The 14,992-nt window shown below is 42.5% G+C and overlaps 2 protein-coding genes across 13 annotated transcripts in view; both read left to right on the forward strand.

Annotated features, from left to right (window-relative positions):
* The window catches only part of CWH43 (cell wall biogenesis 43 C-terminal homolog), a 29,456-nt gene extending 23,951 nt beyond the window's left edge, over window positions 1–5,505 (forward strand). The window contains exons 13-17 of one of the 2 annotated variants that reach the window (XM_075041480.1): window positions 851–995; window positions 1,620–1,681; window positions 2,778–2,933; window positions 4,431–4,556; window positions 5,282–5,505. In XM_075041480.1, coding sequence (XP_074897581.1) covers window positions 851–995; window positions 1,620–1,681; window positions 2,778–2,933; window positions 4,431–4,518 — 451 coding nt within the window. In that variant the 3' untranslated portion in view covers window positions 4,519–4,556; window positions 5,282–5,505. Of the gene's footprint in view, window positions 1–850; window positions 996–1,619; window positions 1,682–2,777; window positions 2,934–4,430; window positions 5,002–5,281 lie in introns of those variants that run through there. The other variant, XM_075041470.1, reaches the window with a different exon arrangement.
* Window positions 5,506–11,980: 6,475 nt separating this feature from the next.
* DCUN1D4 (defective in cullin neddylation 1 domain containing 4) overlaps window positions 11,981–14,992 on the forward strand; it is a 39,243-nt gene continuing 36,231 nt past the window's right edge. For 2 of the 11 annotated variants that reach the window (XM_075025614.1, XM_075025641.1), the window contains exon 1: window positions 12,340–12,441. In XM_075025614.1, coding sequence (XP_074881715.1) covers window positions 12,414–12,441 — 28 coding nt within the window. In that variant the 5' untranslated portion in view covers window positions 12,340–12,413. Of the gene's footprint in view, window positions 12,000–12,125; window positions 12,241–12,339; window positions 12,442–13,159; window positions 13,416–14,992 lie in introns of those variants that run through there. The other 9 variants (XM_075025632.1, XM_075025604.1, XM_075025651.1 and 6 more) reach the window with 9 other exon arrangements.

Genomic DNA, 14,992 nt, shown 5'->3' on the forward strand with positions numbered 1-14,992 from the left:
GCTCTTTTTCTCTAATGCATTCGCTTCAGTCAGAAGCACTGCTATTTAGAAAGCATAGCAGCATTTAAATTCTTGTCTGCTTTTGGGATTACAGATTCTAAAATCAACTCCCTGTCTCAATGGTATTTTGCCCTGTCTACCAAAATATGGAAGAGAATGTGCTTTACGCAACTGTTTAAAGTTACTAACATGAAGAATCATAGAAAGAGACCTGCCTTTACATTATGTTATGACAAATCCAAGGACAGGGAATGGGATCCAATGCAGTATTTTACCAGGCTCTGCTTATGCTATCACTTTTGGTCATGTTGGAACTGTTGTGTAAATCTTGTTAAAGAAATGCAGAATACCTGCCAAATGTCATTAAGTAGTGTTAATGGGATGATGTAGCTCTTAAGTTATATTTCATAAATTTTGACCCAGACTTTAAGACTATATTTACCATGATCTATCCATCATAAAAGTTTTGTTAGTATGTGAGCTCTTTGTTACGCACCATGCTGTGCTAGCACAATTAAATTTCAAGTGCAGGCAGAGACAAAGCCTCAGATAACCAAAGCATGCACATTCACATTTCCTAGTGATGAGATCACTATTAAAAACAAAACAGTAATAGAAAAAGTTGTTCCTATAATGGTTAGAAGGAGAACCCTAATTACATCTACCATGACCATGTGGCTTTTATCGAACATAGTGATCATTTTGAATCAGTGAGCTTTCTGTAAACTTTCATACTCTGTAATACTGAGCAATAAAAAAGGTACCAGATTCATTTGTGGTTTACTATGTTATAGCACAAAGATTCTGAGCTAAAATGTATATATGGTAAAGTCTTTTCCATTTCTTTCAGAGAGGACTTGGACAGAAAACTCCAGGCTATAGCTGTTTCAAATCTATTGAAGACTAGCTCTAAGCAAGTTATATTTCTAGGGTACATCACTTCAGCTCCTGGATCCAGAGATTATACTGAATTAATAGAAAATGGAAATGTCAAGGTAACTTAAAAGTACTGCTTCTTTTAGCAGTTAGAGATAATATATATTTGAAACATTCAGCTTAATATTTCAAATCGGTAACTTAGAAACTCAAATACGATCTTCAGCTACCTCATGACATGTTATAGAGAAGGTGGAGTTACACAGTGAAAGAACAAGAGACAATGGACAGCAGTTGCCACAAGGGAAATGCCAGTTAGATAGTGGAAGAAAAAAAAAAAAAAATCACAGTTAGGGTTGTCAAGCATTAGAACAGGGGCCCAGAGAAGTTGTGAAATCCCCATCCTTGGAGATATTCAGAAGTTGGCTGCATAAGGCCCTGAGCAACCTGCTCAAAGTTACTTTGAGCATAGGGTTGGGAGTGGGTGACCTCCATCCTCTAATTCTGTGATTCTTTTGTTTTAAAACTGTGTTCCGCAGTTTGGTTTTCTGTCAGATGTCAAAAAGTTGTCTGATTTGTCCATGTCTAACAGTGTTTTTTTTTTCTTTCTACCTTATTACAGTGATTTAGGCAAAACGTTCTTCTGCAGCAGGTTTACACATTGGTTCTGTTACTGATTTAAAGCCTATGTGTAAGGAAAGCTTGCCTTATTTGTTTGACTTTTTTTTTCCCCTTTCACTCAGGATATTGACAGTACAGATCATGACAGATGGTGTAGCTATATTATGTATCGCGGAGTAATAAGGTATGTTAAAGTGGATCATTTATTCATTGGTTTTAAATATCTTTATGACAATCAGTTTTATGCCCTTCTGTAGGTAACTGTAGAAGAGTCTTATCTCCCCAAACAATTGTGTATGGACAGTTAGATATACCATGAAGTAATGTGAAACATTGATCTCGGGATGAATTGGTGTATTTCTGAATATAATTTACAAAGAGAGTATTACAGGTTTCATCCTTCTGTGTCAGAAGTCTTCAGATCTAATCTGCTTTGGTAACATAAAACTACTTTTTTCCAAAGCTCTGCAGCTTCATTCTAAAATGTGAGGGCTAAGCCTTAATTTGTATGTGACACAGAAGATACAAATTTTGAACTATGATTGTAGGCTTTGTTGAAGCAAAATGCTGATCTAATCTAGCTAGGCTTTATGCTGGATTCAGTGGAAATTTTAACTATGTAAGACCATACTGAAGTACTTTCCTCTGCTGGGACCTATGCAGTCCATATCTTTTAATACCAAGTTGCTTGTAAACCATTCTCTTGGTGATGTATGTACCAGAATGGAATTCAGCTTATATATAATATATATAATTTTATATATATATATAAAAAATAAAATGCAAATTCTGCAGTGTTCACAGGAGTAAAACCAGTAAACTAGGTAGCTGTTTTAAATAACAGTATTGAGTAAAAAAAAAAAGGGGGGGCAACAAAAAAACCTAACAAACCCCCCATTTGCAATCTAATTTTTCTCATTACTCATTCCATTGATGCTTGAGTTCCTTTCTTGAATTTCAAAATCTCTTCCATGAAAAAAGTTGGTGAGCTTATACCAGTGTGCATATTTTAAAACTGTAATTTTAAAAATAAGTTTCTAAATCTAGAACTTATTGTTGTTGTTAAACCTCTTATGCTCTCTCAGTTTTTCCGCTTGTGACATTGTTATGATGCTCATGTTTATAGAGCACTCAAGTTTTTTTGAAGGTGAGATTCACAGAAATGGAAAGTTATGTTGATAAGTTAATTAGGAACTCTTAGAAAAAAGAGACATGAATTAAGAATGTGGTGAAATTGCCTTGAGTTATTTCTTTAAACTAACTCTTCTTGTATCTGATAGATTGGGCTATGCCCGCATATCTCATGCTGGTTTAAGTGATTCAGAAGTCCAGATGGCCAAATTCAGGATCCCAGATCACTTGGATAGCTATGCTGACAATGACAGAATTGTCACTGATCCCAGCCAAGTTCCCGAGGACATCCATTTCAATCCCAGGTCAGTGTATCACATGAGAAATTAAGGCAATGGTGTATGTGACATCTTGTAAAAGAGAAGTCTAGGAACAAAATTGTTCTTAAAGTGGGAAGCACTGGTCAGTACCAAACTGAGCAGAAGATTAGGAGGCAAGAACTTCTGATTTGTAATTCCATTTTTTTCTAATGACTTGGCATGTGCTTTGGGAAAACCAGTCTGTGGTGTCGTAGCATATATTGAAGGTAATGCTTATTTCACCCAGGTGCTTACTTTCTGAGATTGTTTGATAGGGTTGTTTGCCAAGTGGTGTGGTGACTCATTTTATAGATGATGAGGGATCTCCCGTGTTTCTCAGCACTTTTGAGGATCAAGGTCTTAATATACTGTTACTTAGAACACAAAATACAATATATACATTAAATACATACTATATAACTGGAGCAAAAATTAAGGAAAATGCCTGAGGCAGTATGTTACATACGTCAAGAAGAAAAAAGGGCTAGGTTTTTACATTAAAAGCTATTTATTTCTAGAATGCTGTCATTTTTCCACTGGCATTGCATAAGGAAGAGAAATACTGAGAAAGGTATTTATTCTACACTGAGTATCAGTGGAAGACTCATGAAATTTGAGATAGATGTTGCCACAGAGAGGCAATTTCCAGCAATGCCATATTTACTATTTCCAACATACATAATACAGAATATATTAATTTCTTATATACACCTAACAGTTGAGCTTACTCACTTTTTATTTACCACTCAGTGACTGGCTTCCTGTCTAAGCAGGAGTTTGTTCGATCTTTTCTGAAACTTGCCTAAAGTTAGTATTCACGTTCAGATTTGTCTCAGTTGATTTCAGCACAGAATATTTTTCTTGTCCTGATTTCTTTCATGTCTGCCCGTAAGCAGAAAATTTATACCCTTTAGGAATAAGTTTAACTTTTCCCAATAAACTATAGTTCTTTTGAAATACAATGGCACTGCTCTTAAATGTTATTTAGCACTGATATTTTGAATAAGTACTACATTTTACTTTTGCAAATCTATCTGTCATAATAGTCAGCAGTCAGAACTTTCAGATTTAAATATGGCATGAAACATTACAATTTTCACCATAATTTTTAAAAGTAAGATGTGCAATATTAACAATAGGGTTGACTATTTGGATACTGTGGGGGGTTAAATTATATCTCCGCTGAAGCCAGTAGAAAAAACTCAGAGCACAGGATTTAGCTAGCTAAATGCACCTCTCACCTTTGTCAGCTGGAGTTCCGTTTATAAAGTGCCTATGGTATTAATCCAATCAGTGTAATTAAATGTCTCCATTATACTCAAAGACCTCTAGTTAGCGTACACAGGTTATGATTTATATATAAGTAGGATTGTGGCCTGTTTCTGAAATAAATAATCTAGAACATTCAGAAGAAGTGTTAATTATACTGTTGTAAGTGTGTGATTTAATTGCATGGGTTAAATCATGTTATAATGGTTTTGCTTTGTTGAATATTTTTCTTAGGTTTGGATCTTACAAAGATGGACATAATTATGAGCAGATTCATCAGTTTCATATGAGCACTCCTAAATATTTTAAACAGAAAAATTAGAATGAGAAAATAACCTATCATTGGGACCAACAGGAAAGGTTTGTTGCTTGAAACTGAATTGGCAGCCAAAAAGACTATGTTGTTTAAGGATGAGCAACTCCCATGCTGCATAACTCTGTGAATGTTTGTGTAATAGTTGGTGACTCTTTTCTTTAATGAGTTGTCATCACTGTGAGAGAGGGAAGATGTGTGCATTGTGGTAAACTGGTATCTACCTGGGCCAGATACCTGCTTTGTACACAGCAGAGCAAGGGTGAGAACTTGCTTTGGCCATAACTTCTTCAACTTTTTTGAAGGTATCCTATATTGTGCTGTTTCAGTTGAATGTATCTATCCACCTTTTCTTTAGCGTTCAGATATGATCCCTTTCCTCTCCTGGGAGCTCATTGGAACAAACATGAGCAAGGAATTTCAGCTGACTTCCACACTTTTTTGGTGACTGAGGCAAAGCAAAATAACGTGGTAGTGTAGGTAACCTGTTGATATATGCTGCACTTTGTAGTCCTGCTGCTATTGCAATAAAAAGCTTGGCCTTAGGTTTTTCAAAATAGGAATGGGACTAGTGTGTTTTTTTAATTGGGAGATATGCAGTTACTATGTGTTTGAAGTGTGTTCGTTTTTGACTTACTGAAACAGTATTTACATCTGCCGCTATTCCACATTTTATTCTTAAATGAGTTTTATTAGAACAATTTGCAGATGATTGATATTAATAATATTGGAGAAAAGGCTGTGACTTTTACAGACTTCCTTTTTTTAACAGGACATTAGACACTGCAATGCTTTTACAAAGGGAAGAGTAAAGTACTTCTGGATAGTTATTGTTATGAGGAGCTTACGTGAACACACTGCAGAAGAATTAAAAACAATCATGCTCAACATGACAAGGTTTCTGAGAGGGGAGAAATGTTGATTGTAATTTTTATTTAAAATGAACTGTAATATAAAAAAAAAAAGCATTGTTCCTTTACTAGCACTAGACTTTAGTAGGACTACGTGGAATTGTGGCTTTTTTTTTTTTACATAGGCTTTGAATTACCTACTATGTAACACACACGTAACCCAATGCAAAATGTGTTTTCTTGGGGTCTCTCTCCTGATCCTTCAGTATATGTGCAGAGCTTCCCTTAAACAATGAGGAGATCTTCAGTGTTGTCCAAAGAAGTTTTGTGTTTGTGAGAAACATGTTATATGGTTTATTTAAATGACCCTCTCAACTTGGAAACCACATTTGTGATGTTGATATTTAGTGCTGTGTGTCTTTCCAGTAATACCTAAACATGCTGTAACTGAAAGGAATAGGACATGTTGCAGGAAAGAGAGTGTTCTTTTTTTCTCCCTCTAATTCTGCACCATGTGCTTCTGAGAACAGCTTGAGCTTACTCAATTTTACTGTTTCCCTATGTAAGAAAATACAGGATGTGTTTTTACCCAGGGTTTCTTGTTCTATGGAGTCAGGTAACTGCTGCCATCACCAAGCTTGTCACTTTATCCTGGTCACCCATCATTTTGCTCCCTTGTTTTTAGGACTGTGTTTCTGAGAGTGAAACCCTTCACTGATCTTTGTGGACAGAGGATATTTGAAAGGCACTTGAGGAACACATAGCCACCACAACTTCATCTCAGATGGTATTAGAAAGCCTGACTTTGTTAGTGACTATTAACCAGCCATTGTTGAACTGATTTACTTCTCACCTAGAGCTGTTATGATTGTCTTTACAAGTCCAAGAAAGTGTAATTAAACATTCCAGTTTAGATATCCTTTAGGTAGGATTTGAAATCCTCTTGAACTTGTTCTCTGTGTGACTCTCTGGCAGGACAGGATAAACTAGGTTTCAGAGTGATGGGAGTGACTTTCTTGAACTTTCAGCAGTTTTCTTCTGCAAACACCAGTAGCCCCTGTCTCTCCCTTCTCCCAGCCTGCAACAGCAGCTGGCACTGGCACTGACATTGCACAGCGGCTCCGAGTATCCTCATTTCTTTGCAGTGTGCTCTCATGCTAGCTCTGACGCACATCCAGCCACAGGTTTGTCTTTCCATAGCCTGTACAAAACATAACATTATCTTGCCACATTACTTAACATTCTCCACAGGCTGACTCTGCAAATACCTTGTAATGTGAGCAGTTTATTCATGTAAGATGCAGGAAATGATACTCATAAACATAAAAAACTTGAAAACCCCTTATTTTTTTTAACAAAAAATAGAATCAGGATATTTTTCAAGAAGTCAGACACCAAAGCATGACTTGCATAGCAGATCAGACTATATGTCATCTCTGTGTGTAATCTTCAAAGTCCGTGAGCATATGTGGATGGATTTTCACAGGATTTAGAAATGTTCACCCCATTAGAAATGTTCATGTAGACATTGGCAAAATCTGAACTTTGAATATTCTCTTCTTCTGAGTAGCTTGTGTAATTTAATGTTGGTAGATCCATACCTCATAATGCCTAATATCGGAGAACACTGTATGCAAATGTAATGAGTAGCAAGTATTTGTTGACACTTGCATTATTTTATCAGAATTACTAAGAAAAACTATGACCACAGACTGTTTGTGTACTGCTTCTACTACTGTGGTTAGAATTGGGAAGCTAAAACTACACTTTATTTGTCCTTGAATCTGCACCCTGGTCTAATACCCTGTATCTGACTGGTTTAGAAAAATGCACAGTACATCTCTCAGTCGCAATCACTGTGTCTCAAACTATGAAAGAAATGTGCTAGAACAGGTCCTGCTGCAGGGGTGTGTGACTAATCTTGCTGTTTTCTAATCATACTCTCTTCATCTCAGCTTTCATAAGATAGTATGTTATGAAAGAAAAAGGTTGTGGATACCTTTAACTATGCATTCAGAGGTAGCAGGAAAAGATAACATATATAAGATAAAATGTATAAAATAAGGATTATTTTCTTAAAGGTTTGAACTTTTACTGGTGGTAAAAGGTCTAGAGTATATATATCTGATTTCTAAATATGTATTCTGTTTACTCCTAATTCCATCCTCTCTAATATTCTGTGCAGGTCACTTAAAGTTTCTAGGAATATACAGGAAGAGACAGCAGTACATCAGGAGCCTACTGGTGTGTATCTCAGAATAAGAAAGGAGGATTCTAGGTAACATGTAAGAGAGCAACTTTTGAGAGTAATTGTACTGGATTCTTCAGCGGGGTGGAGACTGAAGTCTCCCCTTACATATATTCCTGCTCTGGGGCCTTGACTTGGGCATTTCGATGTGTATTGTAAGCTTAGCTTCAGGAATAGTGGCTCCGGTGTCATCACAGAGCACTCTGAAACCTGCGAGCTGCAGTTCAAACCTCTTGGGCTACAAAGGACCTGAAATTGTTATTTCCCAGTTTCAAAAAGGGCATTGCAGCTACAAGCTTATTAAACAAAAGTTGGGCACACCCTTTGGTTTTGAACTGGAGTTGATGTTACTGAAACAAATTGGGTGCAGCTTAAGCGTGTAGATGACCAGCTCCCATGTATCTCTCTGAAACAGAACACAAAAAATGTTCAGGGTCCTCTACTGATAGTGAAGGAGCTTCATGGCCCCAGACAAAGGTGTTGGTTGTTTTGATGGACCTCCAGGGTTCACGCAGAAATTCTGAGGTGCTTTCTTAAACTTGGCTACTTAGAGCTTCCTAATTATGAATTAAGCAGATTTTTTTTTTTTTCATTTCAAACTGAAGCTGAAAAAACCCTATAAATCCAATTTAAGGATTTAAATGCGAGCTACCAACAGCCCCAAAACATGTGTTTTCTCATGTATGTAAAGTTACATTTGTTTGCAGGGTGTTACAAAAGGGCCCTTGGGATCAAAGTTGTATGTCTGTGGAGCAAGTGTAACAGAACAAACCTTTTTACTTCAACGAGGAGCATAGTATGTGTCCGTGGGACAGGCCAATTAAAATGAGCTGAATTGTTGAAGGAGGAGTGGTTTGAAAGCAGTTATATAATCTGCAGCTGCTACTTTCTGCCACCTGAGGTCCTCTCTTATCCCTGATCAGTACTTTTCTGCTGATACCACACAAGAATAACACACAGTTGAGGTGTTTCATCCTAACTCTGAGGGTGAAAAATCTTTTCAGAAGCGTTGGATAAAGCTGTTTGTATTGACTTGGTTATCAGTTACTTCTTCATATCTGCAAATGATTGCTGGGCTTCTGGTAGACAATTTGTTTCTTTTCTTACAATGCCCTGTACTGTGCTTTGTTGCTGCTTTATCTCCTTGGTTAATGTTCGGGAAATTCTGCTCTGCTAATGTTTTTATTTTCAATACTATTCTCTTCCCTCTCTGACTTGTAAAACTCATAATGGCTTGTGATTCTGGTGCCTAAAGTTAACTTACAAGCTTGTTTCTAAACAAAGCAAGATGAATGAAGGTATTTGAGAGATGCAGTGGCTTTAGCAATTTGGAGTCTGATACCCTTTGGAAACAGAGGGGATCCTCTTCCTCAAAGACTCTTCTACACTATTTTTCTGATGGTGAAGAAGATAAAACTAAGTAAATAGCTCCTCTTTCTCATGTTAGCCAGTATTTTTCACAGTCTATGGTGGTTTTTTATGTGGTTGCCATTTTAGCTATCAATTAAAAAAAGAAACAGAAACATAAAAAGTCAAACAATGACAGTCTTTCTTCTTAAAAAAAAAAAGTCTACAGTTTTAAGTTTGATCTAGCAGTGTGTAAACTGGCTGATGCATTTCCTGCCCCTCTCCAGTTCTTAGTTTATTATTCCTCTCCTGTGTGTCAATAGGAGCATTTGCACGTATGTGTAGTGAGCCAGATCAGGATATTTATCTGGCTGGGAAAAGAAAACAAACAAATGAACAAAACCAAAAGAAGTGTTGAGGGTTTTATTGTTTTGTTTTAGGGTTTTTTGCTTTTTGGGGGTAGTCTTGCTCTTTGATCTACCTTGCTATCTAGCTGTGCAAAATAAAGGCACAAAATAAAGGATGCCAGGAGGGGTAGGATTAAGAGGCTAATGCTGGAACTGCTTAACCTGTCAATGTCCTTGAGACAATGCTTGATCAACCATGACCTGATTGATTTGCTCTATGTAAAATGAAGTATTTCTGCATTTTGTAAACTCAGGCTTTGGAAGGAAAATACAGGCGTGATTTCGTAACATCTGCCAGACCAGTGACTTGCATAGTGGTTTACAACTAGTGGTAACAAAGGGGATATTTATACCTTCTTGAGGTTGGAATGAAGGTGCATGTTGTAATGGGCCTTGTTCTCGTGGGGCAGGCCTTTTCTGGCTGAAGCATACATTCCCTTGTTTAGCAGGCAGAGGCAGAAAACAAAGTCTCTTTTGTGTTTCCCTATGGATTTCTTTGCAGATCTAGTTTTTAAGGGTCAGGGATTATACTTGTGCATTCAACTATTAAAAAATTTTTTGAACTTTTGTTTGTCAAACCTACAGTATTATTTGCTTTACACTTATGGATAGCAGTAGTTACTGAAGCTATAGTCTAAGGAAAGATTTGTAAAGCCAAGTAGTATCTTTAATTTTAGACTAATATAAATGGGGGGAAAAAAGTACAAATCTTTCTGACTTCAGTTACAACCAGACAGGGTTTTTCTGTGTCACCTTTCTTTAGATCTCTTATCAGTTTACGGAAGAAGATTTCTTTTTGAATATGTTTTTATTCTGAACTAGCGGTCTATGTGCTTTTTATGGTCATTGTGAACAAACAGGCACCCCTAAAGGAATTGTTCCTCTCAATCCAGAATTAGAACAGATCAGATGAATTGCAACTCAGTGGTGCCCCTATTGGGTATAAGATCTTGGGATGACACACACAGATGTGAATGTCTGGCATGTGAGATGTTAGAAGTACCCAAGAAGTGCACCCTAGCTTGCACTGCTTTACTCTAGGATAGAATTATTTTTTTTTAAAGGTGGTAGTGTAAATATACAATTGCTAAGGTAAACAAAAGATGGTGCAAATAGGAAAATGTCAGAGATAGAGGCAGGAAGTTCTACAGAAATAATTTCAAGGAGTTAGTGAACAAGTAAGAATTTCAAATAATGGGGTCTTTCATTGCTCTGACATGGTCTTAGTACATGACTTTTGAAGAGAATTAATTTTCTTATGGACTCCATCTTCTTCTCTGTAAAAGAGGCAGTTGAAAACATAAGATGTTGCTCTGAAAAATAAATTGGCTGTGCTTGCACATTCTGATTGGTTCACTGAATAAGGCAAGGGTCACAAAAAAAACCCCAAACAAGTGTGTGATCAGTTAATTCAGGACTCTATGCTAATGCGTTGCTCCAAAGGGACAATTACCTTAAATCGGGCACTTCTTCAATTCTGAGTCCTTGATTTTCTTTTAACTTAACCTCTTAGAGGAAGTTTTTATTTTTCCATGGGTAATTTCTGTCTTAATAATCCTCCTTTGTGCACAGGCGGTGTTGTAGCAGTCTCTTCTCATCCGTGTTTCAACACCGAGTAGGGCAAGGGAAGGCTTTTACCCCTGAAAGGACGCAAGATGCTGAGCTGGGCTGCTAAGCAGCAATGACCTGCAAGGTGTCTTACTCCTCCGGCTCAGGAACGGGGAGCTCTTTCCCTCTGTACTGCAAGGGGGGAAAGGAGGCGAGGGGGTGGTGGTGGTGTCCATGCGCTAGGTTTCGAGGAGCAGGAACAGTAACGGGAGGAAGGAACCAGTCTCATCTACCTGCCAGGAGCAGCTGTTGCCCCCCGTGTCTCTGCTGCTGTAGCATTGACCTGACCCTTCGGTGCGTTCAGCTGGTGGGGGCAGGCTGCCATTTTTCCCCTCAGGAAAAGGGAGATGGCAGAAACAAAGAAACCTTCCCGAACTAGCTGGCCATTTGGCCACACCGAAGCTGGGTTCACAGAGCAAAGGGAGGATGGTGCGGTCCAGAAATCTTCCTCCCCGAGCGCCAGCTACCTGCTCCGGCCCTGACGACACGGCACCAGCGGCCCCGGGGCCCGCGTTACGTACGTGTGCAAGCGCTCCTTCATCCGAGGGGGGCAGGTACGCGGCGCGCCAGCCTTCGGGCGTACGGAGGCCGCGGCTCGTCCCGGCAGCGGGGGGCCAAGCAGGCGGCCCTGTGGCGCCGGGGCCGAGGCTGCCTACCGTCCCCTCGGGCTGCCGCCGGAGCGCCCTCGGGGCTGAGATGGGGGGAGCGCCCTGCCGCCGGTGCCCGCGCCGCGTAACGGTCGGGGGGAGGCGGGGAGCCGGGGCGGCCGCCGCCGAGGGACCCGCCCGGGGCAGCCCCCGGCGGCCCTCTGAGGGGCGGGTCGGCGCCGGCGGCCCCGCCCCCGGCCCCGCTCACCCAATCGTATCGGGGCGTGGGCGCGGCCCGTGGCCTCCGTAGCCAATCGGAGCCACGGGTGACACAAAGTGCTGTTCTTTGCACGCGCTTTTAAGGCCAGGAAAAACTGGCACGGGCAAAGCCCAGTCAGAATGAAGGGGGGCGGTGTCGGCTCAGCCTTGAGCCCAATAGGAGGTAGGGAGCGGGCGGGGAAGGCGGTGCGGGGCAGGCGGAGGGAGAATGGCAGGAGCCTCGCGCAGTAGGAGAGCAGGACGTGTGGTCTCTCGGGGCAGCCCGAGCCAATGGGTGCCGCCGGTGGGCGGGGCGAGAGGCGTCCGTGCTTGGGCTCTGTGATTGGGAGAGGGGCAGAGGGAGCCGGGCCGGGCAGGGCGGTGTGTGCGCTGCACGAAAATGCACTCGGATGCCGCCGCTGTCAGTGAGTAGCGGCGGGGCCGGGCCGGGCGCTCCCGCTCGCCCGCCCGCCCACCCACCCACTCACCGGTGGCACCGGCCTGGTCCTTCCGCCGGCGGGCGCTGCCGCCCGGCTGGGGGCGGCTTCTGCTGCCCCTCACCGAGGAGGCTCGGCCGAACGCGCCGCCGGGGCTCCCGATGACGGGGAGGGGCGTCAGGCCGGCGGGTGCGGAACCGGCGGGGAGAGAGGCGGCGGGCGTACCGGGGGGCGGGGGCCCGGTGGGGACGGCGGGCGGCCCTCGGCGGGCTCCCCCGGGGGGTGGGACGGGCCGGGGCTGGGCGGGGACGGCCCGGGCGGGGGCGGGCGGGGGGGGGCAGCAGCGGAGGGGGCTGGGGGCGCTCGGAGGGTGTGACGCAGTTTCCCCGACCCGGTTGGCGAGCGGGTGAGGCCGCGGCCGGCCCTCGTGGCTGGCTGCGAGGCAGCCGGGGCTGCCGAGGGGAGGGCGGGCGCGGGCCGCGGGGCCGCTCGGCGGCCTCGCTGCGTGGGAGCGGTGCGTGTGGGGCGGGAGGTGGGTGGCGGTGAACGTAGCGGATTCCGCCGGGCCGGTGCAGGAGAAGCGGGCTGTGAAGGGGAATGGGGAGCGCGGCGCATTGTGGGAGGTGGAGTCTCTCCTGCGGCCGCCCCGCGCGGCGGGCCTCTGGGCGCGGAGCGGGGCGGGGGACTACAGCTCCCAGCAGGCACCGCGGCGGCGCGACGTGCTGCCCCCGCCCCCGCGCGGGGGTGGGAGTTGCAGCCCGGTAGCCGGCGGGGGTACCCGCTGCGCCCTGCCCTCCCCGCGGGGCTGCAGGCCGCCTGGGGGCAAGGCCGGTGGCTTCGGGGCGGGGGGAGAGGGGGGTCCGGCCGCCTGTTCCGGGGGAGGGTAGGGAGGGCTTTGTCTGTGCCGACTAGTTCTGGCTGCGCTTTCGGAGCGGGCGGGACCGTATGCTGTAGGCAGGTTGCCTGGCGTGGGGGGATTGATTGCACACCTGCGTGGCTGTGGGATAGCTGTGGGGTTCAGGAATAGGCTCCGACCCCGTCCGCCGGAGAGATGAGGCTGTCATCCCGAGCACAGCAGAGCTGTCTCGGCAGAGCGATGTTCCCGATTCCTCTGAAATCTCCCAGGAACGTGTTGTCGATGTGCAAGGAGTTGCAGCTCTGAGGCGCTTTATTACTGCAGAACTTGTTTATGGGAAAGATAATGAAAATAGAAGCTTTGATCGTACGTTAATGAACGACGGTCTGACTTTTGGACAAAGTCCTGAAACCAATTATGGGAAGAAGTGCTGCATAAGGCCTGGATTTTCTTGAATCCTCCTGCGTTTCTCAAAATGAGAGACTGGACAGGGGCAGCCTGGTAGAGGCTCTAAATCATAAGGTTATATAATTTCTTTAGTGGTTCTGGTTTATTTTACCTTTATATTTAGGGATCATTATATGTTGACGGTTAAGGCAGCTGCCATTAAAGCACTAATAACTGCTTCGTGTTGGAAACGGAAGGATAATTATTCTAGAAAATGCCTTCTGTTCGGTGTCTTTTGTCATGTGCCCTGTCCAAAAAAGGGTGCAGGCCTTCATTGTATACATGTAAGCTACAGTTATAAATATGCCAGTGCTCCCTCATGTAGGGTGTTAAGACTATGTAGTGATTTTTATTTTTTTTTTTTTTTAAATTTCTCTGCAGAAAACAAGCACTGTTTATCAGCCTTCAGCTGTTACTGGCTTCTCTTTAAAAATGTCCTTTGGAATGATTGAATCATCCACCTCAATACTTTTTTTGGGGGGTGGGGGTGCAGTTCATGGCCTTGTATATGTGTTATTTTGAATGGGAGTGTTTTCCTAAACTAACTACATTATCTGTAGCTTCATAGTAGTTGGTTTTTTTCCTCATTGATTTAAATGCTTGAAATGAGAAGTGTTCATAGCATATCTTTACACATAAGTTGGCTTATGATTGTTTCTTGACTAAACATTTCTTTTGAGCCTTCTTCTTGACCCTGCTTACATTCTTATCTGTTCTTATGATATAAACTCCATTAATGCATTTTTGCTGTTTCAGTTTTACTTTCTGAGACTGAATGTACACGTTTCACATTATATGAGAACCATCAACTTTCCTTTTTTCTGTTGCAAATGTTTGCTTAAAAGTTTCTTGCAACTCCAGTAACTATAATTGGAAATGTCTTCTCTGTGCAAGGCCATGCAATAAGTTGAGTTAGGCAGGTTAAACAGTTCTTCTCACTGCTTCTCTTCATTCTATTGTATCAGGATGAGATTTCATTTGTCTAATTGCAGCACTTTATTTAAATTTATTTTTGTCTGTGTAGTTTTTGTGCTAACTTTAAGTGAATTACTAATCCTGTATTTTCTTTACTCCCCCCCCCCCCCCCCCTTTACTTTGGAGATACTGAAAATAAGGACTTCGGGCTTTTTCAAAGCATTATTTCCTAGTTTTGTTTGTGCCTTCAAGCAGAAGAGGGAAACTTGCTTAATTTGTCTGTCCTGTGCTTGCCAAAAAGCATTGCACCAGGAAGTATGGTACATCCCGTGAAAATGTACAACTCTTGTATCCAATTTAAATATTAGAACATTTAATAGTGTGGTTATTTCTTCTACAATAAGTAAGACTACTAACAAGGGCTTCAAGCAGAACCCTTATTTTAAATGTGCCAGCATTTTTCTTATACTGTCTAATTAAGTTTTTCTATTTAAAATCACAGGTCTGAGGTTAAACAGAATT

This window comes from Buteo buteo, chromosome 1 (assembly GCF_964188355.1).
Source record: "Buteo buteo chromosome 1, bButBut1.hap1.1, whole genome shotgun sequence".
NCBI lineage: Eukaryota > Metazoa > Chordata > Aves > Accipitriformes > Accipitridae > Buteo > Buteo buteo.